Source organism: Coccinella septempunctata, chromosome 5 (assembly GCF_907165205.1).
Source record: "Coccinella septempunctata chromosome 5, icCocSept1.1, whole genome shotgun sequence".
Lineage (NCBI taxonomy): Eukaryota > Metazoa > Arthropoda > Insecta > Coleoptera > Coccinellidae > Coccinella > Coccinella septempunctata.
This window is the reverse complement of record NC_058193.1, coordinates 22,758,444-22,783,561: the sequence shown is the minus strand read 5'-3', so window position 1 is coordinate 22,783,561 and position 25,118 is coordinate 22,758,444. Positions and strand designations below refer to the sequence as shown.

The 25,118-nt window shown below is 33.4% G+C and overlaps 6 protein-coding genes across 10 annotated transcripts; 3 read left to right on the top strand and 3 right to left on the bottom strand.

The window, feature by feature from the left end:
* Positions 1 to 65: 65 nt before the first annotated feature.
* On the bottom strand, positions 66 to 6,266 carry LOC123313325 (beta-1,3-glucosyltransferase). 2 transcript variants are annotated; one of them, XM_044898167.1, is made up of 9 exons: positions 6,015 to 6,266; positions 5,833 to 5,951; positions 5,596 to 5,781; positions 5,418 to 5,542; positions 3,163 to 3,340; positions 2,963 to 3,098; positions 1,914 to 2,067; positions 1,597 to 1,861; positions 66 to 287 (listed from the first exon to the last, which is right to left on the bottom strand). In XM_044898167.1, exons 1-9 carry the CDS (start codon positions 6,064 to 6,066, stop codon positions 129 to 131), a joined length of 1,374 nt encoding a protein of 457 aa, XP_044754102.1. In that variant the 5' UTR covers positions 6,067 to 6,266; the 3' UTR covers positions 66 to 128. The 2 variants fall into 2 exon arrangements, with proteins under 2 accessions (XP_044754102.1, XP_044754103.1); XM_044898168.1 differs by having other exon boundaries at positions 5,833 to 5,948; positions 6,015 to 6,265.
* A 29-nt stretch (positions 6,267 to 6,295) lies between these two features.
* Positions 6,296 to 8,044, top strand: LOC123313326 (sugar transporter SWEET1). Its single transcript, XM_044898169.1, has 4 exons — positions 6,296 to 6,510; positions 6,591 to 6,792; positions 6,873 to 7,151; positions 7,885 to 8,044. The coding sequence occupies exons 1-4, from the start codon at positions 6,434 to 6,436 to the stop codon at positions 7,981 to 7,983; spliced, it is 657 nt and encodes a 218-aa protein (XP_044754104.1). The 5' UTR covers positions 6,296 to 6,433; the 3' UTR covers positions 7,984 to 8,044.
* Positions 8,045 to 10,628: 2,584 nt separating this feature from the next.
* On the top strand, positions 10,629 to 12,080 carry LOC123313128 (josephin-like protein). Its single transcript, XM_044897854.1, has 3 exons — positions 10,629 to 11,069; positions 11,124 to 11,304; positions 11,510 to 12,080. The coding sequence occupies exons 1-3, from the start codon at positions 10,810 to 10,812 to the stop codon at positions 11,723 to 11,725; spliced, it is 657 nt and encodes a 218-aa protein (XP_044753789.1). The 5' UTR covers positions 10,629 to 10,809; the 3' UTR covers positions 11,726 to 12,080.
* LOC123313129 (apolipoprotein D-like) lies at positions 11,867 to 18,137 on the bottom strand. 3 transcript variants are annotated; one of them, XM_044897857.1, is made up of 5 exons: positions 18,098 to 18,137; positions 16,612 to 16,685; positions 15,026 to 15,156; positions 13,048 to 13,250; positions 11,867 to 12,333 (listed from the first exon to the last, which is right to left on the bottom strand). In XM_044897857.1, exons 1-5 carry the CDS (start codon positions 18,132 to 18,134, stop codon positions 12,200 to 12,202), a joined length of 579 nt encoding a protein of 192 aa, XP_044753792.1. In that variant the 5' UTR covers positions 18,135 to 18,137; the 3' UTR covers positions 11,867 to 12,199. The 3 variants fall into 3 exon arrangements, with proteins under 3 accessions (XP_044753792.1, XP_044753793.1, XP_044753791.1); XM_044897858.1 differs by lacking the exon at positions 18,098 to 18,137 and adding an exon at positions 17,142 to 17,272; XM_044897856.1 differs by lacking the exon at positions 18,098 to 18,137 and having other exon boundaries at positions 16,612 to 17,245.
* A 1,143-nt stretch (positions 18,138 to 19,280) lies between these two features.
* LOC123313127 (RUS family member 1) lies at positions 19,281 to 22,713 on the top strand. Of its 2 annotated transcripts, XM_044897852.1 has the most exons (9): positions 19,281 to 19,290; positions 20,726 to 20,832; positions 20,888 to 21,206; positions 21,259 to 21,403; positions 21,494 to 21,657; positions 21,708 to 21,904; positions 21,988 to 22,241; positions 22,342 to 22,522; positions 22,576 to 22,713. In XM_044897852.1, the coding sequence occupies exons 2-9, from the start codon at positions 20,769 to 20,771 to the stop codon at positions 22,653 to 22,655; spliced, it is 1,404 nt and encodes a 467-aa protein (XP_044753787.1). In that variant the 5' UTR covers positions 19,281 to 19,290; positions 20,726 to 20,768; the 3' UTR covers positions 22,656 to 22,713. The 2 variants fall into 2 exon arrangements, with proteins under 2 accessions (XP_044753787.1, XP_044753788.1); XM_044897853.1 differs by lacking the exon at positions 19,281 to 19,290 and having other exon boundaries at positions 20,671 to 20,832; positions 21,807 to 21,904.
* On the bottom strand, positions 22,665 to 23,727 carry LOC123313130 (RWD domain-containing protein 4). The gene is made up of 4 exons (XM_044897859.1): positions 23,483 to 23,727; positions 23,323 to 23,432; positions 23,073 to 23,268; positions 22,665 to 22,905 (listed from the first exon to the last, which is right to left on the bottom strand). The coding sequence occupies exons 1-4, from the start codon at positions 23,585 to 23,587 to the stop codon at positions 22,738 to 22,740; spliced, it is 579 nt and encodes a 192-aa protein (XP_044753794.1). The 5' UTR covers positions 23,588 to 23,727; the 3' UTR covers positions 22,665 to 22,737.
* Positions 23,728 to 25,118: the final 1,391 nt, after the last annotated feature.

Genomic DNA, 25,118 nt, shown 5'->3' with positions numbered 1-25,118 from the left:
GAATGGAACGATCTTTGAGTCTTATTGAAAATCGTAAGGGTAATTCATATAATAAAAAAATAATGTAATAAAAAACAGGTTTATTCTCAGTTCTATCCAAATAGCCCCATATTTTCTCATAAAAAAGATCACAATTCGATTTTTGTACTGTGACTCTCGACAAGTTTTTTGTCCTCTCGCTCGAACCATTCTCTGTAGACTTTAATGGGATCCAACATCCAGTGTTTATGGAATGACACATGCCTATCGGATTCCAGGAATTGCATCGAATAATCTGTTGGTCTAGCCTGTGTTAAATTTCAAATGAATGATATTGATTATAATTGTCACATAAAAGGCAGAATTCATTATAGGTTAATGAAGCGTACACATCTATTTATAACAGAAAATTATCTTTTACCACAATTACCACATTTACCATCCTGACATATCTAATCTGCAGGAAAAGTGTTAATAAAAGATAATTTTCAAGGCCGTGAAATTCAAGAATTTAGTTTGAAACAATGAATAATTATGCCGATAACGTTTTTCTTCGTACCGATGAGGAATATTCAAGTATCCTGGATCAAATAAGTCTCCTTTTCATTTTTGTATTTCATCTGTATAAGTCTGATCGGTAAATGTTGGTGGCAGGAACGGACCAAAGGTATAATGAACATGATGACTCTTTTCGGTTGTGGCTCAGTGTGCATTTGTGATGGCATTTGTTTTAACGGGCACGCAGATCTTATTATCCTCGTAAATGCAACCGTGACAGCGATACGCTCGGTATCGTGATCTGATTGTAGAACCTATTTTCCTTATTGTTCCCGCTCTCTCCCCTTTCCAAAATTATATCTGGTCTTCCATGTCACAGCAATTACGGCACCTACCTAGTCCACTGCAGTCATTACAGCAGCTCGCGAATGCTTAGACGGTCGCTTCAAAAAGCACTATACTTTTATAATCTCATTGATAATGCCGAATAAGGTAATAGCACTACGGAGAGCTAAAGGAGGCCCACCCGTTATAAAACCTCAATTTCAAGGAATTTGTAGCGGAAGAATCCTTTTTTACACCCGCAGACTCCACCAGGTGAAATCTTTATTTTATTCATTCCTCTACTACACCTTGAATGTTAGACATATGCAATCACAGACTTTCTTATAGAACTTTTTGAGCTCTACGAAGTTCTACCTGATCAATTTCCTCTATCCCTTATATTCTTTCCGGCATCAGCCATAAAAGCCTGAAACTATCGGCTTCAATCACGAGTTGTTTTTGAAGAATCTACTTTTGCATCCATCTCTTCATTATATGGAAATGAATTTCGCACGGAAAATTACTCGAATAAATTCTCTACACTATAGTGAATTTCCCATCAAAATCGGACATCTGGTTACCGAGTAAAGTAAAAAAACAAACTAACAAACAAAAGGACTTTTTTGACATTTATAATAATAACTAACAGCCGGCTTCATAATCAAACCTAAAGTCGCTTCAATTTTGAAGCTTCCTTTAACCCTACTAAAATTGACACTAGGAGGAAGCTCTGAGCTTAAAGTGACCTTAACTTTGATTATGAAACTGGATGTAAAATGCATACTTTCGACTCACCTGATGGAACAAATGTGAATGAGTAATTTTAACACCTAAATCTGCCAAGCAATGACCCAGAATCATATCATCAGGTGCTGATATTGATGGGCACTTACAACTAGCTGATAACTTTTTCAATAAAGTTCTGCTAAAAACCATTCCTCCACCCCCTGTTATATAGTTGAAACCGAGAGAATTGTACAAACCATATCCGTATCTTTCTCCAACTGCCACGTCATCATTAGGATCATAACACGAAAGCAATTCAGTAATTCGTTGAACACTGAAAGAGTAATATTCAGTTGGAAAAATTGTATTCCTTTGAGTTACTTTACCTTAAAATCGTGTCATCATCTGTGATGACAATCCATCTGATTGAATAATCGTTCTCCAACTTATCATTAAGATATTTCATTATAGCCATGGTTTTCCCACAATGACCACCTTCAGTATTTGGAATTCCAAGTGAAACAGTTGGAATCGAACTATCTGAAAATGGTATTCGTTCAAACCAATTTCTCATTGAAAGAGAAAAATATCAAATGATGACGGAGGATAGATAAGAATTACATTGATCATATAAGCCAAATTTTAGGTGCGGCTCAGGACGTTCCCAAACTATAGAGATGGCTAGATTAACGAATACTGCCTAATGGGTTATCCTAACCTGAAAAAATCATCTAAAGAAATTCATCAGTCAAATATTCCGGCAGAACATTAAAAATTTGGATAGTTCAAACCCGAGTGGTAGAATCTTCGACAACCACGAGTATTATATTGTTCTCTGGGTAAATCAAATCGTCCAATTTATTTACACTAGTACTACACTAATTTATGTACAAGGACTAACTCTGATTTATTTACACAGTCACGAATTTACTATCACTTCTTTGCACTTTGTAACTCTTCGGGATTCACTGTTCACTCGACTGATTCTGCTTGGTGTCCACCGCGCGTATCTTTTATATCGATACGTCCCTTTTCGAGAATGTTTCAGCAGCGTACAGAGAAGCCGAGAGATATCGCGATGTTTGCAAGCGTTGGCAGGAACGTATTCGGGGGATGTTACAACATGAATGTTACAACATGAATGGTGGTCAGAAAGTCTAGGAATGCTGAATATCTCATCAGGAATGTCATAAGGTGATAAATATACACGAATGGAAGCGCTGGGAGACCTAGGAACGGAAGCATTCCATACACGAGGCACTGGGATCGTTCCGAACAACACGAAAATACGCTTCTGGAGCATATATGTGGGGTATTCTGTTAACAAAATTCAAATTTGTCCAAAATTATTGCACACTGCTTTTACTTCACTTTCATTTGAGTTATATATTTGTGTTAAATAGTGGAGGGAGCTTGTATTTAAAACCATATTTACCTTCATAATCACTGATGAAATCCAGCCTTTTTGTATATTTGGCCCATGTACTTAAAACTACAGGAACTCTATCAGAATGAAATTTCAAACAAGTTTTGACAATAAAATAAATTGAGTCTAGAGGAATAGGTTCTTTCTGAAATTTTCAAGAAATTTTTTATAAACCTCAAATTTAAGTAGCAGAATTCCATTCAACTCACACAAGTCGCAAATTTCCTAGGAAACGAGACACAAAATTCTTTTTCGCTTGTGCAAAATGCATCATTGTGAATCAGTGAAGTTTTGTTTAATTCATTCCAGATGAACAAAGCTAGTTCAAATGATTTATCTATATTGAAGTCTGTCAATTTACTGGCTAAAGAGATTTTGTCAGACAACCTGGAAGGAATAAAGGAAAACATAATCAATGGCCGATATTAAAGAATAAAGCTACATTCACAATCAATTCACGGGCCGAAGTGCACTTCGGCACGGAAGCTTAGCAGATGGCGTTCTCTGTTACCATTCACAATGAAATTCAAGACAAAATTTCTTGCAAGTTGCAAACTATCACTTCGGCAAGGAATTTCGTGCCGGCTATGGATGATGCTGATGCTTATGTTTTGATCAGTTACATTTTTGATTCATTTGAGTATTTGGTACCAAGATTATTGCGAATGGTAAATTTCGTGCCGAAGTGCACTTCGGCCCGCGAATTGATTGTGAATGCAGCTTAAAATCTATAATTTACCTATGTAATAAAAATAATGAATAAAAATTTGTTATCATTAATTCGCAGAATTAGGGTTAATTTGAGTTCAATATCAAGAGAAAAGTACTTTTTTTAATGCCTTTTCCTACCATTTGTAGATGAAACAAAGTATTCAGAAGTAATTAGGAAGTTCTTCTCATGCATCAAGAAAAGTTTTTTTTTAAACCCCTTCCCTTGCCATTTGTAGATGAAACAAAGTATTGACAAGGAATTAGAAAGTTTTTCTCATAACAACTTGAAAGGATGAAATAAAACTTTTCCTCTATTATCTGTTGAATTGGTATGGGTATATAAGGGCCCGATGAGACTCTGTCATCAGGCACAAGAACAGCTCTGGGCGGGACGGCGGGTTAAACCGCGTATCACAACATCAACAAATCCAATACCGATTCGATAAAAGTGTTCTGACTATACTATACTATACCTTCAATTTACATCAAATAAGTTGAATATATGATGTACTGAGGTGGCCATATTAAAGAAAAAATTATGAACTTGAAAATAGTTGAAAACACTTTTTCAAACTGACTTCGTTATAAGAATTACATACGAATTTCGAAATACGTCCATCGCCACCCTTGATGAATCACCCTATACGAAGGATTCAAGTACCTACTGTCTTCGTAAAGCTTATCAGCCAAATATTCGGAATAGCTACAAACAAGATTGGCGACTCCTATTTATATTCCTTCAGAATTGGGTTTCTTTTATTTCAATAAAGCATAAAGTATTAGAATTATTACTAAAGAAATAGTAATTCCGATACTTATGAGAGTAATGAAAGTATAAATTTTGTAATTGTCGAAAAATTCGCCGCCATTAAAGCCTTGTGAATAAAATCGCATTGGATTTTAGGGGATGATATCAACATTCATTTTGAATGTTTTGTAATAAAGGCGATTTTTGCTGAAATTATGATTTTTAGGCGTTCTATATTCTGTCAAAAAAGAATTAGATACCTTCGAAACCACCCCATATATGGGAATAATATTCTTATAACAACTTGTATATTCATTTTTCTATCCTAATTAGGGAAAACTCGCCAGGACTGCCAGGAGAAATATTTTTTCTCAAATGAAGCCTTGTAAGACATCAAAAAATGAAAAATATTTTTGATCAATAGTTTCAATCATTTTTTTAAGTACGGCTGCTCAATTCATATCAAATTTTTTAATGTCAAAGTCAAGTAACACAATGGAATAAAGTTCTACAACGATGATCAGTAATTTCCATAAATTAATTCCAACCACCCAATGAATTCCAAAAATCGAAAAAAAAAAAAAACAGAAAGAGATTAAGATATTCATAAGAATATGCCCATTTTCGGAAGGTACCCTCAGTATAGCTCTTCAATACATATCAAATTTTTCATGTCAAAGTCAAGTAACACATTGGGAAAACTTCTACAATGATGATCAGTAATTTCCAAAAATTAATTCCAATCATGCCCGACCAATTCCAGAAATCGAAGAGAAACAGAAAGAGATTTAGATATTCGCCAATTTTCAGAAGGTACCTTTCAGAAATATTGAATTCCCTGGAAATATTGTGCTGAGAAGCGAATAAAATACTTTGTGCTTGAAGCTGTAGAACTATACAGTGTAGAGTGTAGACAGAGGCTCTTAAGAAATTTATTGGAGAAATTTGTTTTATCTTGGAAATGAAAGGTAAACAAAATCTCAAAATCAAGACTAGCAAATATACCTTTTCAGTAAGGCCACACTAATGGCAACACCTGCTCCCATATGAGGATACTTGAATTTTCTTTCAAGAAAATGATGTATTATAGTGGGATTCTCGTCTTCTAAGGCATGACCAATCCATAATTCCTGAAAAACGCTCCCTTAAATACTGAAAAATACTTCAAAGAGGGATGTATCACTTTTTTTTCGTCAAAGTTCCCAAGAAGCTTTTTTAAGCCATCTAGTCTTATCATACTTCTCTCCTCCAAAATGATTAACCAAGAGGAATTCCTAGCAACATCATATATTTTATTGAGAATCGGAACAAGAGTCCAGTCCCCTACATGTGGAAAATCTACATGTGAAAAATAAATAGGCGGGCATTCCTGAAAACCATATAATAAAACTTTCGGATCAAATTGGTTCAATATACCTACTTCTTTCAAAACTAAAGCTTGATCACAAATTTGAGCTTTCAAGTTTTTAGCAACTCCAAAGTGGTAATCATTTTCTTGGCTTAATATTACAAATGAAAACCTTATGTCTGTATCGCCTGCTTAAAAAGATCAGACCCCAGTTCATTTACATAGTCCATGAAGAATTTCAAAACTATCTTTACCTTTTATAAAGATAAACTCGTTAATGAGTAGCAGTAAACCAATACTTCTCATTCTATCTTTCTAGAAGTTAACCAAGTAACTCATAATAAATAATTCTATCTCATAATAAATAACAATAATCCATCAGTTCTTATAAAAGTGAGAATTCATTATTAGAATGAACAGATTTGAGAATATTTAAGCGCTTCTTTTTAGCCAAAATACATTGTAGTTCGCGTTTGCGAAACTGAAAATGAAAACAACAAAATTCAAAATTGTTTTGACTTTTGAGCAACTAACCTCAACAATGTCCAAATCCAAACACAGCTGTAGTTGACAGTTGTGCAGTCAACAAAATAGAGTGTTTCCTTCTTTTTTTACTACTTTTTTTAAATTTTTAGTATTTAGTGATGTTTGATTGAAAAATTAAATAGTCAACATGCATGAAGATGCTCTGAAGAATTTCCTTGGTGTTACTGCGTCCATAAGTACCATTCTTCAATTTTTGACTGGAGCGTAAGTGGTCCATATATACAAATATATTTTCTGAACCTTAGAACAACATTTTACTTTTGGTCTAATTCAATTTTTTGCAGCCTAGTTTGTCAGAAGGTTGTTAATAATAAGAGCACCGGAGATCAGTCCGCATTACCATTTGTATGTGGTTGTCTTTCTACAAGTCTTTGGCTGAGATATGGTTTTTTTATCAAAGATACATCCATTATATTGGTTAATTCCATAGGTGCTGCCTTATTTTTCGGATATATTATTACTTTTGCACTTTACAGTATAAGGAAGGTAAGATTTTATATCAGGTAGCAAGCAAATCAAGTGCTATAATAATGAACAAATATTTTGAATAATAAGTGTCTTTTTAGGGTATTATATGTCGGCAAGTTTCAGGATGTGCATTGTCCTTAACATTCATATTGATCTATATTCAAAATGTAGCATCTCCTCAGGTAGCTCAGAGGCATTTAGGACTGATATGTACACTAATGACGATATTATTTTTTGGTGCACCATTGGTCTCATTGATGCATGTTTTAAAAGTACGCAGCACTGAAAGTTTACCATTCCCTATAATATTATCATCATTCCTTGTTTCTGCCCAATGGATGGTGTATGGAGTACTTTTAGGAGATCCCTATGTGCAAGTAAGTTTACTCAAAACTCCAGAATTTTATGATACTGTTGTAAGTTATCAGGATTTACTGGCAGAATTTGAAAATCATTCAATAATTGAGCCAGGTGGAAGGAATGCTGTAAAAATTAAGCCATCTCCAAATTGTTTGTTATTGAGAAAGTTTATCAAAACGCTATTTTTCAATATCATAATGTTTATTGTTCACTCCATCAACTGAAATCCTACCACTGATATAGAATTAGCTATTAAGGTCAACTGATACATCAACAAAAAGTATATATGCATACAAGCATTAAAAAACATGTCTCATGAGTGATTCCTCACACCCTTCTCTAAATTAAGATTTCTTCAGATAGTAACAGCACAAAAAAAGTTTCCACCTTTCACATACATAGTGAAGGAGTATTTCACTCAACCATAGACTGATGTGCCTACTGTGCCTTTGGGCGCCTGCTTGAAAAATCATAAAATTGAATACATATGTGTGTAATGGCTTTGAACTGAATTGCGCCTCCTTTCTATTTCTTCTTGGTAGAAAATGAATGTTATGTTCAAGCACATAATATCAACCTTCCTACTAAACCTAAAAATTCCACACTACTTGACGACGACATTTTTCAAACGCACGTCATTTCGCGAATTTTGTTGAAATCCTACTAAACACTACAAATTCGGTTGTGAAATAGTGAATCACAGTTAGATTTTGTTTCAGTAGAATCCTAATTATCATTCATTTTTTGTAGATTCCAAACTTTCTTGGATGTGTTTTGACTGGATTCCAATTGTGTTTATTTTACTGTTTTTCACAAGGATCTAAGGGTTACTCAAGTGAACTGATATAAATAAGTATTATTCATTGTTGAATATATAAAAGCATAGGAATAAATATAAATAAGAAATTGAGTTTATTTTTGATGATCTGAATTCCAAACCAGTTTTCCTATCGCTTTGGTTTTTTGAATTGGTCTGGACGAAGATCTATAATAATTAAACTAAAAACTGAATTACCAGATTTTCACTAGGAGTATTGAATCATTGCAATTACATGATTTGAGAGTGTTCCTCATTGACTTCTGTACACTTCAACATCCATGGTTTCCATCCTGCTACCGCAAGCAGCGCGATCTACGGGTCTATAAAGGCCAACAACAACCTCATATCTGAGGTATACGTCACCCTTCACACACTTTGCCCTTATTAAGAAACGTGATTATGAAGGGGATGAATAATGGAAACTATTCTAAAATATATCTACAGATAGATCATAGAAACGAAATCAAATGGTTTTTCTATCTTCAGTAACTGAAACAATGGATGGATAGGTTTATTGAAAACGGCCTTTAATCTCTTTGTTGATCTAAAACCAGCCGACAACAAACGCACTGCAGTGCATCCAGTCATACTAACAGAACAACCAATTAAATCTAAAGGTATGAGGTGCCATAAATATGGTTACCTGAAGCAACAGGCCGTTCGTCTGTCTTAAATAAGGAGGATCATTCAATAAAGCAGATTGCCGCTACAGCGGTACCAGCAACCAAGAAGAACATTTCGCCAAAAATCGTCTATATAAAATAAGCAAGCTGGCTGAGCTACAAGAAGTTCGACAAAAGTCCATTAAATTTCAAGTCCGGGACGATGAAGGTGACTTCGGCATCGGAAAAACGAAACGAAATATAAACATATGGCTGGACTGCTGGCCAATGAATGGTTCAGTACTTCCGAGTCTAGCGAATCTATCTGATTAGTTGCATCAGGTCACTTAAAAAAATTGTTGTATCGTGCGATTCAGCGTGAAGAAAGTGTAGAAGTTATTGAGTGCTTATGTTGACAAAGTGCTATTATTGTTACCAGTGGCGGCTGGTCTGTGAGGGCTATAGGGCTACAGCCCTCCATACAAGAAATCACGAGAAATCAATCCTTTTATGCTATTAACCTTCCCATAAGATTTTCCATGAAAATATTACTTTCCACGGTTATTTATATAATTTATTAATGTAAAACTTTCATGCGACTCCTGCAGTTTTGTTTATTTCAATCATAATCTAGCAGATCGTCCCTGCATGGGCGATGAATCGTGTAGCCCCGAATTCTTGCATTCGGACAGTCATTCGGCTCCAGCCGCAACTCTTCGTGTCGGTCGTTTTAAGGAGTAAAAGGGCTACGATAAAAGTCGCCCCTATCCGCTTCATTCTAGCCGCTGCCGGCTAGCGTAGAGACATCTTAGCGTGCGTTCGTATTTGTTTACGTTTTCAAATCACGGCGGACAATAGTGTTCAAAATATTTTAAAAACTGATTTCGCGAGGCTTTCGCTGGCGGAAAAAAGCCGTATTCAACTGCTGGGTAGACCGACTCCCGATTTAAATTTAACCCAGGCAGATAAAACTCCAAAAACTTCTCGAGACAAGTGTATAACAATTGATAACGTATGGGCAAGGGCAGGATTTAGAGATTTGAAGCACCTTAGTGAAAAAATTGAGAAGCATGAGCTATCTGCCAAGCATGTAAATTGTTCGACAGAATTAGCTTTTCTGGTTACGACTAATATCGCTGCTCAATTAGAATACCGGAATAATATTATTAAGCACAACGAGCAAGTAGATAAGAACAGGTATGTTTCAAAAAGAATTATAAATTGCATAAAATTTTGCGGAAAACTGGTTTTAAAATTTCATATTTTTATTATTATTCTAAAAGTAGCCCCCTAGTGAACTAGATCACGAGCCGCCACTGATTGTTACCCTATTTGATCCCATTTTTATGACGATTTTTGGAGAGTTCGAACAAGAAATAGATTGTGAAAAAATTTTTAAATAAATTAGACGATTGAGCAATCCTAAAGCCTTGTTCAGACCTGACCAGTAGTTAAGTCGCGTAGCGCTAGAATAATCGCTAACCCAAAAATCTTTCGTACTGATCGAGTTCATAAGTGAGACGTATTCTGCAAAAGGGACAACCTGCAGTGCAATATAATTTATTAATAAACTTATCAAGCTCATTGTAATAGCTTTAACCTCGCGGCTCGCACTCTGTAGCTTAGTAATACTCGAGAAATTGTGGCACTGAATTTTGAAACAGCCTGTATATAACAGAAAGTTTATCATTTTTTTTTCGGAAAAACTAAGAGGATTGCACACTTCTCGTAATTTAGCACCCAAAATTGAGTACGATTTTTTCACTGGGTTGGTAATTCAAAGATCTTTTGGAGTTTAGTCAGAGATATAGAATATCTCTAATCTGTGGTTTAGTTATATTTGATGTTCTGTGACTTTAGTTTTAAACATTGAACTAAAGAGTTGTTACTCTTTGATTGAACTAAAGAAACTTTAGTTCAATGGTTTTAAACAGGATGTCTGTGGTTCTAAATAATCAGATCAGCTGTGGTTCTATGGTTGTGTAGCACAGAACACGAATATACTTTTAGTTCAAATGAAAATACGAATCAAAGAGTTGTTACTCTTTGTAACGAATATATGTGTAGTTCAAATGTACAGTAACCTATTTTCTCTCTTGACGATTGATGAAGTAAATTAATCAGTGAAATTGATTCCTACAAAAAAAAAAATTAGTTTAGGAAAGCATGCAGTGTATTGAAAGTCGATAAGTATTTAAAACCTCAAAATATTCAAGGAGTGATTTGTATGATTTGAAATATTATTCATCTGATATGGATTCAGAAAATCAAAAGGATATTTATCATGAAAAACAAGTTAGAGAGTTGTGTGCCCTCCATGCACTGAATAATTTATTTCAATGTAAAGACTTTTTCACTAAATCGGAACTAGATCTCATTTGCAATAACTTGTCTCCTGATAATTGGATAAATCCGCATAAATCTCTCCTAGGCATTGGCAATTATGATATAAATGTTATAATGAAAGCCTTGCAATCTAGAGGCTGTGAAGCAATTTGGTTTGATAAAAGGAAGTAAGTATTCCACTTGTCCCTAATGCAGAACCTAAATTTTAACTATTATTTTAGAGATCCTAGTTCTTTGAACTTCTCTGATATTATTGGCTTAATCTTTAACATACCAAGTGATTACAAATTCAGTTTTATTACAATACCTTTGAATAGAAAACACTGGGCTGCAATCAAAGAAATTGATGGAATTTTTTATAATTTAGATTCCAAATTAGATGCCCCTCAAGCAATAGGAACTGTAAGTAGACAGTCTTGAGCTCTACATAAGACATCCTCATATTAACATATGGTACTCAAATAGATATAGGATATAATAAAGAGCATAGATGGTTTATGGCATAAAAGCAGCCAAGAGTTGATACGCTGTTTTGAAGTATATGCCTGTTTCTTATTTCAAAAAAAGAGTATCATAATATCTATATACAAATCCCTTACTTTTCTAGGAGGTAGAGCTGATAGATTTCCTCAAAAATGAAATAAATAACAGAGATAAAGAAATGTTTGTAGTGGTTACCAATGAAGTTTCTGAAAATAAAAGTTGGCTTAAAGATCCTGAAAGTTATAGAAGTAATGAACCTAATAATATTCCAGAAAGGGGCGCACAAATACTTCAACTGAAGGATATTCTACCTGTGGTTCCAGGACCTCATCCTTTGTAGTTTTAATACTAAGATGCACTTTCCTTTTTTCAGAACATCTGAACATCTTATTGAATTCAAATGATGATTAAGTATTGGAAATGTGAATTGGAATAATCATTGGTGGGAACATTAAAGATTTTGTCAATTGAAACAAGAAACTGATTAATACTAGCTAGAATAGTTTATTTTGTTTTTTTTACAAAGAGGATTTTCTTTTATCTTAACTATGTATTTCATGAACCATAATATGAAATATCAGTACAAATTAGAAACATTTTTTAACTGTGATAATTTGAATTAATAGGGATTTCATTGCATGCTGGTGGAAAACAATGAGATAACTGATTTAAAAAATAAACTATATCTATTGTTATTTATTTTCCTTTTGTTGTTATTCACTGTTATTGCTGAAATAAATTTTTATAAAGAACAAGGATTGATTTTCCTTTTGAAAACAAAGGATTATTTATCATGTGATGCGAGGTACAATCTTCAATCCAAGCAGTTTCCATTTTTTGGCAAGGTTAATCTTTCTGGATCTAATTGATACATTTCTAAAATTTCGTAAATATTTGCCCTTGTTGTAACATTCAATTCTTTTTGTCTTCCCCATATCCAAATCATGTCTGTAACAAAATTGTGTCATTTATCATCATACATAGGAGAGGGGTCAAACCCTGTTACTAAAATCAACATCATTTCCAAGCAAGAAAGTATAAAATTACACTGAGCATACTCCCTACCCAAAAAAAAAGCCTGGTTAAGCCAACACATAAATATAAGAGTGGTTTATTATTTAATGAGCATATTCTGATGGCTATTATATTATTAGATTGAATTTTATTGTATATATACAAGACTTTTGACTATAAAGTTCGATAGGCCAGTGAATAATAGCTCATAAATCACAAAATATTCAAAAGAACATTTAATTGTAAATTAGTTTAAAATGGCTCATTACGCACAAGGGATATATGAATGTCGTATTGCTCAAACAAAAGCATAGATTATGAATGAGCATTTATATATGAATTGTGTCACAAGAAGGTTCGGATGATAAAAATAAACGAAAACGTTCTTTCTTGTCTCACTTTATCTGCAGCCTGCAGTACAGCTGGTTTTGACAAATGGATATGGTGTAATGAGAGTTGAAAGAACATTTTCTTTAAGGCCGCGTAGTGTGGGAGAACTGAACATTTTTTTAATCAAATTTCACAACGACTGAATAACTGGATCTAATACAAAAGATAATAAACTGCAATGTAGTAATCTGAATCAGACAGGAAAGTCCCCACTAGACCTCTGTAAATTTGTCATTATTTATCCAAATCAATACTTACCATTATGTGCAATGAGGTAATCTGAGCAAGACCAAAGTATGGCATACGTGTCATAATCTGTATCTAATATTTGGTACGCTCCAGAAGCTGGTAGATATTTGGAAATCAGTCTTGGTAGTTTTGAGTGGACTTTGTATACAAAAATACTTGGTTCTTTTCTTGTTTGGATTGCAAAACCTTCACTCACAGTTATGCCATCAGACCTGAAAAAAAAAAGGACAAATTGTAGTATGTACCTGTACCCTTGTACCCTATTTTGTCATTAATAAAACATGATCATCTTGTATGAACCCTAAATCCTAATTAATGAGGTATGTAATTGAAAAAACGTAGAAACGACTGAACCGATTTTATTCATTTTTCTTCGAAACCTTTTTCATTATTTGTATAAGGTTTTAACGGGAAAAAAATTCGGAAAAGTTGCCTGGGAAAATCAAGAAAACTAAACAAAATTTAAATTTCGCGCCCATGTGTATGTTGGGTAGTCTACCCTCCACAGAGAAGTGATTGATACTAGCTGGCGGTTGACTTGACAGTTGATAAATGAAATTAATTGAAAACAAGATCTCAGTTTTCTGCAATTTTAAGCTCGACCGGCATTCATGATAACAATAAATAAATCGCCCTTAAGTGTATGCAGCTTTAATCACAAAAATCCATGCTTCACACATGGTCAATTCTCAGGAGCCTCTTCCTGTGTTGACAATGAACCCTCAACTTTATTTTTTTATGCAACAAAACAAAAAATGTTGTTCACTGAGAGGCACTGCCATGTTCACTTAAAATAAAAAATGTAATATGATATTATTTCCATAAAAATATGTACTCAATAAATTTTTTTTTAATAAAAAGTTTAAAAATTTTTTTTTTATTTTATACTATTCAAACTCAATTCTTTTTAGGAATTTCTCATTTTACTTCCAATTACTAAAATATTTCCTCACCATATCAAAAACAAAGTCTGATGTTTCAGCTAGTATATGGACATAAAATTATTTCTGGGTAATTCAACGGAGAGTACTCGATTTCAAAGATATGAAATGATGAATAGTTTTTCAGCTTATATTCATACTCGGACTGAAACCTATCTTCTATATGAAATTTTGAGATCAACTGGTGAACTATTATCTGAGTCACGTATATGTGTATCCAAGAAGATAAAAAAAATATAGTCGGGAGCAATAACAATAATCTTCTCTATAGTCATTGACTATCCATGCTGGAGCTCATTAAGCTCAATTTACAATTTACTACTGATTTTTATAATATACCCCGTTTTGAAGGACAAGTTATAATTTTTTTTCTGAAAAAATCTCAACAGCACCAATCAGCACAAATGTAGCACAACTATATACATATAAAAAAAAATTCAACTGAAAAACAGTTAGCTGGGCTAACTTTATTCCAAAAAATCTTAATTTTCCGAAGAACTAGAATGATTTTCATGAAAATTTCAACGGCACAAGTGTATCACAATTTTTTACTTACGTATTTTATGTAAAAACGAAAGTTATTGGCCAACTTCTTTTAATTTCAAGATTTCCTGGAAAGTTTGACGAATTTTCAAGAAAATATTCACGGCACAAGTCGGCACAAATGTAGCACAAATTTTTCCACTCACAAGAAAAATTACATATGTGAGAAGAAAATAAAAAGGGCTGGGCTAACATATCTTTCTTCATTTTCGATTATCCGGAAAATAAGTGTTTCGTGTCATATCACAAATTCTCACAAATTATAATATGTATTTCGTAGTAAATAATTAATCCTGGTGAAATAAAACCTCAAATATCATCTGCGATTATTTGAACGAGGCCCACAAATTCAACTATTTGTTGACTTAAATTTGTTTCGAATCTTAAAGAATACTTTTACCTGATTTCGCTTCAGCGAATCTTATCAAGGAGGATGAGTTAATTAACTTCCGTAATACGAAATATCATTAAATTGTTGGTCAATGGAGATATAAAGCACTTACCATCTGCTTCTCGAAATAACAGAAATATTCAATTTGAAGTTAGACACTGTTTCCATTTCGACTGTCACACAGCTGTATAATAATTCTATCAAATAAAAAGTTCTTTCGATTTCATACCAACGACCGGTGAACTGAAAAAAAGGAAAATACATATATTGTTTCAAATATTTTTGGACAACTTATAACAAATTAGAATACGTAATAGTGGTGGACCAACATATAGCTCCCTCGATTAATAGAGTGAGAGATTCGAATGCTTTTGAGAGCAGAATACAAAAAAAAAGGGAAATGAAAATGCTCAAATGATAATTAATACAGTTTGATACAAAACTACATACTACAGAGTTGTTGTCTATGCCAATATAACGATCCTTTTCAGATTAAAATAGAGAAATAAAAAATATTAAATCATTTTCCCTGAGTATAAATATGGGAATGATACACATATGTTCGAAGAGTTGGAGAAAACAACATTATATTTTTTATTCGAATAATTTCATCATCATTTAGAAATAGAAAACTGAGTTCTTGTTTTTCTTGAAGACGGAAAAGTAACATGTTTACAGTACATATCGTAAGTTGCAGCCAGCATTTTGAAGTTTTTATCTGTTACACTTGAAAATGCTAAATGTTTTTCGCATTATCCGATGATTGTACATGACCAATCATATTCAAAATGAAGAGACATAAATATTTATTCTATTTATATAGGGTGTAATAATGAACCTGCTTTTCAGATTCCATCTTTAGTAAGCTACTCAAAAAAAAAAAATAATGAAATACCCCCCCCGCTCTTTGACATAGAATTAGCCTTAAAATGTTTCGCAACTATATATTAGTTTACACCCTGTGGCTGTATAAACTTGAGAAAAATATTTTTAGGGAGTGCATCATTTCGCATCGAAATACCCTTTCCCTTATATGAATACAGTGTGCATTTAGAAAAAGTGGGGTCAGGTAAGTAAATTGTATAAGTTTTGTTGTTGTGCATTAGTTGGGACACCCTGATAATTACATGATTAACAATACCGATTTCCTAACCTAAACATGGCTTCTGAAACATAAAATGATTCATTATTTAGATCATTATTAGCAATAATAAACATCAAAGGAACCAGGACAAAAAATTCATTCATCTTTTCTTTGTGCGAAATCCATTGAAAGTGGTAAAATCTGTTTATATCCGCCACACACACACCAGCGGTTTTTTTCGGCTCCCAAATCTTAACTGAACTCATGATACTCGTTTCCTGATTGATCTTAAAAGCTTAATTAATTTCAGGTGAATATTATCAACGAAAAGCGATCACAATTTGTTGGTTATATGTTAACACAATGTAATGGGTTCATATATAATTACGATAATAACTTTTCCAAAAAAAAATTAATTATATTCTTCTCTTTGCTCTTCATCATTCATATTTCTTCATTTTATACTTTTGTAGTACGCAGAGAATTTGGAATATTCATGGAAAATTTGAAAATGTGAAGTTGTCCCATTCAAAAAATTCACCACGAGCATTTTTTCGAGTATGGCCGGCATTTTATAGATAGAGGAAGATAGACAGAAGAATTGAGAAACTTACCCTGGTCAAGTTGAAATTGTCCATAGGTTCTTGTTTGGGGCATTTTCCAAAACCAGAACTTGAAACAGCATTCACTAAAACACCAACAATTACCAAAGAGCGAAAATGTCTCACCATTGTTTGGCTGTTCATAGCGCAAACGAAAGCATTTTATTCGTTTTTAATAAATAGTCTATGATGTATACATTTGCATGTTTTTGAATTGAAATGGCTGCATATTCCATATTTCCACAGAATGTTGTTCTACAGAGAATTAGAATTTAATTTAATCTGAAAGCGTTTTGACTGCCTCTATTTATGTAGAATTCATTGACCACTGTATCTGTTTATTCAACTGTATAGAATTAGTCTCAGTTTGAGATTATCATTCACAATTTTTCACAATTGTAGACGAAGTACCGTGTATTTGTCTTGTTTACTAGATGTCCTGATTCATATAACATGTTTTGAAAGGGAACAATATCAGACACGAGCGGTTATAAATTAAATATAAATAAAACCGAGGAACCACCAATTTCCTTGTTATCTACCTATTATAGAATGAAGAATTGTAGGATTTCATTTTTAAATGTGGCGATCCATTTGAATATGTGACGGACACTGCGCAACACGGTGTGCTGAATTGATGCCATTCGATTTATTTATCGAATTTATTTCATTCCGAATCCGAAAGACCATTCAATGAAAGATAATTAATAGGTTGATTATTTATCGACTATATCGGTCCAGATTCACAAATAAACGTCAGTGATTAGATGAATCAATAACTTTCCTTAACACGTACGTTGACTACCAAAAGCTGGCCTTTTATGAAAACCCTTCCCAGAGGGGAAAATTTCAAGATTGTTTATGTCCTGTGTGTGAAGCAAAGCGATTGTACTGATACAAATAAAAAAGTACTTTTTATATATCGCCCCTATATCTTTTATCACCACAAATTCAAACTCCACGAATTTACTCAGCCTGATCCCTGTGAAATAGTCTCTCCCCAAAAACAAGATCATCGTGGTTGGCACTTAGATGCTTACTAGCGATCACGAGAGTTGACTCGTGCTTGGCAGTCAACGGGTTCTAGTTGTTCTAAAAGCTAATTTTCATTATATGTATGAGTACTATACCGTCCCCCCTCCTTACGGAATCGATAAATTAGCTCCGCTAAAAACTAAACTTAAAGTAGCTTACAGACAATACAATTGACCAGTCCGAACACATTCTTCAAAAATTTTAGGTTGAAACACCTGAAATTGGCCACCCTGTATAGAAGGTGATTCTGAAGAACGAACAAACATATTTCGAAAACCGCATCGTTGACAAGATAAGGGGTATCGCTGTTTTTATTTTTTCATCCGAAGAAAAAAATAATGTCAACTCAGATCAATAATGATGGATTAAAAATAGACGTAAATTCATTGCAGTGGATATTTGTAATCCATTTTTCTGCAACTAAGAAATTAGTATCAGCAGCAAAATTTATTAGTTTAGTTACTTTTTCCACACCTTGGCAGATACATCGCCCAGATCATTTATCATTATCATTAACAGAAATATTTGCCTAAAATATTTCCCTCAGGCACACCAAATTCACTAAGTAGCAACTCTGAAAAGGATGTTTTATATAATAATTATTTTATCTAAATTGGCATAACTATATCCAAAATATTCTTCACATTAATTTGAAAAACAATGTGATATATAGTTATGTATAGTTGAATGGTATACGACTAATTATTTCGAAATTCATCTGCTTTGCCTTAGATTAAAACGAAAAAAACAATTTATAACTTGGATTTTAGTTTTTAGACCTGATCTACGATTTAGATAATCTATATTTCGAGGTATATTTGCTATTTGTGATTTCTTTGAAAAATTATGTAAGTAGGTAACTTGATTCTTCTTACTATAGATTGACTAATTTGTTATCATTCTGTATCAAATTTGTAACGATTTTGCAATTTTCGCCAGACCTTTTATCAATTTGCATGATTAATTTGTTGAATAATTTGTAACGACTATTGAAAAAAAAATATTGAGGGAGAATCCTATAGGTTACAGTTCATCAACGTCAATGGTTTTATCGACTCATCCATTATTTATAGCAAAAAGATAACTAATAGTTTCAGCATCACGATATTGTCTCATTAATAAATTTGCTTGCTAATGTTACACTAATAATAGCGTAATATCATGGAGTAATTAAATACTCGGCGGAACGTTTTGATTCGATGTTGCTATAGTAGTGTAGTGCTGTAGTTTTTAGGTGGTTATAATCAAAGATTATATAGAGTTATATGATTTTTGGTTATAATGTATATTTTCATATTCCAGTATTATTATAAATCGCATATAATTCATATGCTGGCTCTCATCTAACCCGGGTTGAAATATATAAAGTTCGCGTGACCACAGATCGTATGGATTTCATCTTAAAATTATCCCCATTACACCACTCCTATGGAGGATCATTGAACTAACTTTCTTTAGTTCAATGTGGAGGATACCCTCCATAACCCCTCCCCATAAATCCGTCAAAGTGGATCTCTGTGACTACCAAAAAGAAAGGATAAGCAATTCAGTTCAAAGCCGATCGGAAGGTGACGTATTGGGTGGCAAGGTCAAGCTTAATTAACAGAGTTGGTTTCCCAGAGATCCCTTTCTCTATGTGGTTTCCCTTTCTCTATGTGGTTTACCTTTCTCTATGTGGTTTCCAGAGACCTTCCCTTTCTCCATGGTGGTTCCCAGAGACCCCTTTCTCTATGTGGTTTTCTTAGGATTGGCGTATCATAGAAAATACCTATTCTCTATAAAGAAGATAATTTAAAATAACGAGTTTTGTGGGAAACCGATTTTGTTTATTTAATCTACTTGAGGGGTTTATACCACGGGACTTTCTCGCCATTAGCCGTAAGGCTAAGGGAGAAAAGAATGTGAGGTGTTTCCAGAACATTTCTACGATCAGTAGAAGTTGCGAATATTAGAATAGCTTCCACTTTCGTCGAAAAGATGGCAGCTCATTACGAACGTCTTTTTCAATTTTAGCAGGTTTCGAATTGCAGCCAATGGAGAGACTTTTCGAGTAATTTTTTTATGTGGAAATTCATTGAAAAAAATCCTTTCATCTCGGAAAGTGAATAACATGAATGAACATGTGTACTTCAATGAAAACATTTTCCTAATTTTTTTTCCGTTTGACGAATAAAAATATTATTGGCTTTCCGGGAAAACGAATTGATTGCATTGCATTATAAGGAAAACCCGTAGATACAGAGAAAACCCCATATAAATTAGTAGTTTCTGACCCCTCTAAGCAATGCCAGAGACATTGTCTCTGGCAATGCCAATGCTCGCTAGTGTGACGTAGCGTGTGGCTGGTATATACGCAGTACGCAGATATAGAAGATATATCAGAGTAACAAGTTGTTACTTACACCAGAGTCTCTGCTTACACTTTGTGATGTGCTGGCTTAATAATTTTAATTAATTCATATCAATTTTCTAATAAAATAGTGTTTGGAGAGTAGGTATAATTCAACTCTCAGTGATGAAGTGGAAATGCGGAAACATTATGACATAGAGAATGGACTGAGCAATACTCGCATGAAAGTGTATGCGATGTAATCTGTGGAAGCTATGATGCGGCCAATACTTGTCTCATAGACGTGGAGTGTGTAACGCTGTATGAACTCAGCCAAAGAGGAATAATCTTTGACTCAGCCTTAGATTGTATCAAAGTGTTATATCTCACATCTCTTTGGTACTTTTTGGTTTGTATGCGTGACTAATCTTTGAGCGTGACTTTAATTCGAAATGACCTACTATATCTTCGAAAATTATTTTTTTGATATCTTCATAAATAACTTGAAGTATGGAAAGTAGAGCAATACTCCTTAACTTCTACTTCATAATAATATAATAATTCTCGAGCTAAAGAACCAAAGATATTAATATGTATCAATAATATGTATCATGTATGTATTTGTAAAGCTCTCTGCAGCACTTCAGCAGAGACAACTGTCTCTGCTGAACTTTTTGTCTTTTGACTGTTTTGACATAACCAATAGTTAGGTTAAATTGATCTGACATTTGATGGTATAACCTAAAATCAACAAAATCAAAATATTATTAATGGACATCAAAATATCAGATTTAATATTTTCGAAATGAAATCAGAATCATTACTCACTGAAACGTATGGCACTAAAGTTATTCGATATCAGCAAAAAAGTGATTTAGTCATAAGAACTGAGTTAACTCAATTTGACACGAAACAATATTTCAGATCCATTGAGAATAGAACGAATAGAATCAAAACCTAATATTGGAAAAAATCTCTGGTTGACTGTAGCTGGCTTTTTCAAAGAAATTCTTCTCCCTTACGGTTATCCTGATAGTGTCAGTACCGATTATTTTGAATATCAATTATGGGATACTTTGCAAGCATTTTGCAGTACAATTGTTGGGAGCTTTACAACTCGAGCTATTCTGAAAGGAGTAGGTGTAGGTGATGCCGAAGCGTCAGCTTTGTCAGCAACAATAACTTGGATTATGAAGGATGGTTCTGGCATGATTGGTAGAATTTTTTTTGCTTGGTGGAAAGGGTTTGTGTGAGAGATAATAAGTTCTTCAGGCTAATATGAAAAAAAATTCTAGGAATATGCTAGATTGTAATTGCAAAAAGTGGAGATTGTTTGCTGATGGTTTGAATAATATTGCTATGCTCATTGAAATAGGAATTCCATTCTATTCTGGTCGAAGTATGGAAATATTATGTTTAACATCTATGATGAAATCCATAGTGAGTTGTTCTGAAACTATTCCATCTAGAAAATTTACATAAGAAATGTTTAAACAGACATAACTATATTGAAAAATTTTCCATTGGAAGGTTGGAATAGCAGGTGGGGCGACTAGAGCATCTATAACTAATCATCAAGCCAAGCAAGGCAATATGGCAGAAATTTCAGCAAAAGATGGGACTCAGGAAACAGTAGTTAATCTTTTTGCGAGTTTTACTAGTTTATATTTACTGAGTAAAATATCAAACCCTTTGTGAGTATTTCAGCTCTCAATTGCATTGATATTTGTATGTTATGTTTCAGGTATGAATTGCCATTTATATTTCTCTTGATGATTCTACATTTTTACTTCAATTTCAAAGCTGTTAAGTGTTTGACATTTGATACATTGAATGATTCCAGAATAGTTTTAGTACTGAGAGAATACTTCAAAAATAATAGCTTGAATCCTTCATTTATAAATAGTAAAGAATCGGTTATTCTTGGCTTTGGTTTGAAAGGTATGTATTTGTATCATCAATTCCAATTAAGAGCATTAGAACAAGCTACTCAACATTTAAATATATTTTTTGTTTTTATTCAGTTTCAGATATTTGTAATTTCAAAATAAAGCTTGGTAGTTCTTTAAGAAGGATTGTAAAGTTATTCAATTTCCAAGAAATGGAACAAGTGCTACAGTTATATAAGGACAAGCCTTACTTAGTTATTTCTGATGTTGAAAGAAAATGCATATATGTTGCATTAGAAAAAAAATGTGAGCCTCTTGAAATCCTCAGAAGTTATGTACATGCTGTGATGTTAGCTGTGGCTACATGCTTTTATAACAACATACCACTAGTAAGTTATCTGTGTACAAGTAAGACACCTAAGCATAGAATCCAGTTTTCCATATGATCAATACACTCATACCAGCTTATTTATTAAAAAACTTCTGTAGAAAGTGCAAGTGATACGAAAAAGGAATTACACAAATTTTGTGGCTAGGCTGGAAACTTTCATGAAATCCATTAATAAAAACACTGAACATTATAAGAACATGACACCCAGTGAATTGAAGCTCTTCAATGAATTTGTCCAAGCTGAAATCACCATGTTTTTTGTAACCTTGAATGTAAATGGTAAGTTTATAGATATTGTCTTAGAACACAAACTTATTGATGAAATTTTTTAGAATGGAACAGTAATTTTCATTCTTTGTGCATGGAACAATGGAAGACAAATTGGAAACATGGTTCTAAAAAAAATGAGTAACTAATCAACTTGTTTGATAATGGGATCATTTTAATAAAAGTAACTTTGTTTTACAAAACAATTTATTTTTCTAAGAAGTTCATCAAGATGTAGGAGGTTTATCATCTTTGGAACCAGTCTGAGATAAATGTTTTACAATGTCTACCCAATTCCAACCTCTAGGCTTTTCACCTTTACTGTCAAGCCTATTCCATTGCCTTCGTTTTTGTGCTTTTGTTAATTGTTCTTTTTTTGGAATTTTCTTAGAATCCTGAAGAAAAGTATCAGCATTGAATATCAATTATTTCAAACCAAGTATTTTCAAAGCTATTAGCTAAAAGATTAATCAAATGAACTCTTCAACCTCACTGAAGAAAAAAGAATATATTCATAGCTTGGAAAAAATAAAGTTAAATTTTATTTTCACTACTCAATTACCTGAATAGATTCGACATTGTCAGAAATAGTTAATCTATCTATTGATGAAGGGTCGACCTTATCAGGCTGTTCTTGTATCAATTCTTCAAATTTTTCTTTCACAGCTTCAAAGAGGGAATATGTCATTGACATACCAAGAAATTGATTTCCTTGCTCAATCACTAAATCCTTGATCTTCTCTTTCACTGAAGGAGTTCTGTTTTAAATGAATACATAGAATGATGAATATATTTTAGTATACAGTACTCACACATGTTTGTTGTAGAATGCGTCCAAGTTTATTTTTGGTAGCTCTTCAGGATAGTTTTCAGTCCATTCTATCTCTAGTAAAAATGATTTGATGCTCTCATTTTCGCCATACTGTAATTTCGGAAGTGTTAGGTATTAATTTACTATAGCCATTCAATTACCTTATACTGAAAAATCTTCGATGAAATCTCTTTGAATTGTTGATCTCCATCATAGATGGATTGGAGTACTTCCCTTTCTTCATCTTGTAGTTCCGAATTAGACATTTTCGTTAATATAATTCAAAATATTATTGGAGTCAAGCACATATTAGGCTTGAAAGAATTTCCAGGAAATCTAAACTCTAAACACAGCCAGGAGAGTCTAACCTCTCAAACTTTCATAACATTTGTCGATTATGACAGATCATAATATGTCTATGTGACAGATTCAAACTTCTATGGACCCAATGCTGTTTTAGAACTACGTATAGAGGGAAATATAAGGCCTGTTTTGGTTCGCTTTTAGGATGGTTCCAGAACGGTTCAAAACAGTCGCACAGTTATTTATTCAGCGTAACCTCGCGCGTAGCATGCGGGTATCTTCCCACACCATTGGTGCTCCACTACTTTGAACCGATTCGGAACCGCCTCAAGTGCGAACCAAAACAAAGCTTTTGAACTACCGTATGCTTACGCCAAAGAGGAACAAGAGATTTCACTCTACTATTATGACGCTGCGTGTTACTTTGACCTTGAGCAGAAATGGGCGGAGTCCCTTATGTCAAATTCGAAATATTCAAACATAACCTAGCAGACGGAACAGATTATTATTTTCTGAATTTTAAATTATCACGAACTATCCTCTAGAAACATTGATATTGTCAATATGATTGTCTGTTGAATTATGAAGAAAATGATTGAAACTCTTACGAATCGAAGCCATTCCAACCTTCTAACCTCACAAAAATTGTGGACGACATTACAAGTGAAATTCCTCACTCGAAGAATTTAATGCTAATTCAATGTACGTATATTAACTAAAATTACAATAATATTCCTAATTATATGATTTATTTGTTTTATTTACGTACACAACACCTGTTAATCCTCCACAATTCTATTTTGATATCTATCTGACAGCGGGTTGGAGTGGCCTATTTATCGATATTATTCATAAATTCATAAATTATTCTTCATTCTAATGAAAATATTGGATTACGAAAACACTTTTAACCAAGAATTATTTGCTTTCAATTTGACAATCAAAACACGAGACCAGCTGATTCTGTTCGACTGAATCTTCAATCTGATTGGCCATTCGAAATTCCTGCGATCTGATTGGCTCCCTCGAAACTAAAAGGCAAGTGTGAAATTGGTCCGGGGCAAAGCATTGCAAGGTCGCCCCACCATCGACATAGACTCTGGAACTAAATTCGAGGAGTGAAATCTCTTGTTCCTCTTTGCTTACGCCAAAGGTTGTCCTATATCTCTGGGTTGTCCCCAGACACACTTTCTGTTCTGTGCTTTGGACTAAATTACTCATTAATTAATGAATTAAATTGAACTCCTTATTGAATTTAGTCTTGAGTACTTCAGTTAAATCTGTAATCTGTGGTTCACTGGATACAGGGAGGATATATATTAGTGTTCTGTGGGGAGGATTAAAAAAATTTGATCTCCGGATTACAAAGGATTCCTTGGATAACAAAGACACTTTGGTTTTTTATTCCTTATGTACCTTTTTTGTTATTTGGAAATATCCATGTTGATATAAATATCGGCATGATTCCGAAGACGCTTTTAAAATTGATATATT

Excerpts from the sequence above, each read along its gene's own strand:
- LOC123313326 (XM_044898169.1), top strand. The coding sequence starts at position 6,434 with ATGCATGAAGATGCTCTGAAGAATTTCCTTGGTGTTACTGCGTCCATA. Across the intron at positions 6,511-6,590 it reads CTTCAATTTTTGACTGGAGC|CCTAGTTTGTCAGAAGGTTG; the intron begins GTAAGTGGTCCA and ends AATTTTTTGCAG. Across the intron at positions 6,793-6,872 it reads CACTTTACAGTATAAGGAAG|GGTATTATATGTCGGCAAGT; the intron begins GTAAGATTTTAT and ends GTGTCTTTTTAG.
- LOC123313130 (XM_044897859.1), bottom strand. The coding sequence starts at position 23,587 with ATGTCTAATTCGGAACTACAAGATGAAGAAAGGGAAGTACTCCAATCC. Across the intron at positions 23,433-23,482 it reads CGAAGATTTTTCAGTATAAG|TATGGCGAAAATGAGAGCAT; the intron begins GTAATTGAATGG and ends CCGAAATTACAG. Across the intron at positions 23,269-23,322 it reads GCATTCTACAACAAACATGT|AACTCCTTCAGTGAAAGAGA; the intron begins GTGAGTACTGTA and ends CATTTAAAACAG.
- LOC123313129 (XM_044897856.1), bottom strand. The coding sequence starts at position 16,743 with ATGAACAGCCAAACAATGGTGAGACATTTTCGCTCTTTGGTAATTGTT. Across the intron at positions 15,157-16,611 it reads ACAATTTCAACTTGACCAGG|TTCACCGGTCGTTGGTATGA; the intron begins GTAAGTTTCTCA and ends CCTTTTTTTCAG. Across the intron at positions 12,334-13,047 it reads TTACCTCATTGCACATAATG|ACATGATTTGGATATGGGGA; the intron begins GTAAGTATTGAT and ends ATTTTGTTACAG.
- LOC123313325 (XM_044898167.1), bottom strand. The coding sequence starts at position 6,066 with ATGAGAAGTATTGGTTTACTGCTACTCATTAACGAGTTTATCTTTATA. Across the intron at positions 5,543-5,595 it reads GGAACTTTGACGAAAAAAAA|GAATTATGGATTGGTCATGC; the intron begins GTGATACATCCC and ends AGCGTTTTTCAG. Across the intron at positions 3,099-3,162 it reads CTAGGAAATTTGCGACTTGT|AAAGAACCTATTCCTCTAGA; the intron begins GTGAGTTGAATG and ends TGAAAATTTCAG.
- LOC123313128 (XM_044897854.1), top strand. The coding sequence starts at position 10,810 with ATGGATTCAGAAAATCAAAAGGATATTTATCATGAAAAACAAGTTAGA. Across the intron at positions 11,070-11,123 it reads ATTTGGTTTGATAAAAGGAA|AGATCCTAGTTCTTTGAACT; the intron begins GTAAGTATTCCA and ends CTATTATTTTAG. Across the intron at positions 11,305-11,509 it reads CCCCTCAAGCAATAGGAACT|GAGGTAGAGCTGATAGATTT; the intron begins GTAAGTAGACAG and ends TTACTTTTCTAG.
- LOC123313127 (XM_044897852.1), top strand. The coding sequence starts at position 20,769 with ATGAAATCAGAATCATTACTCACTGAAACGTATGGCACTAAAGTTATT. Across the intron at positions 20,833-20,887 it reads TATTCGATATCAGCAAAAAA|ATCCATTGAGAATAGAACGA; the intron begins GTGATTTAGTCA and ends ACAATATTTCAG. Across the intron at positions 21,207-21,258 it reads TTTTTTGCTTGGTGGAAAGG|GAATATGCTAGATTGTAATT; the intron begins GTTTGTGTGAGA and ends AAAAAATTCTAG.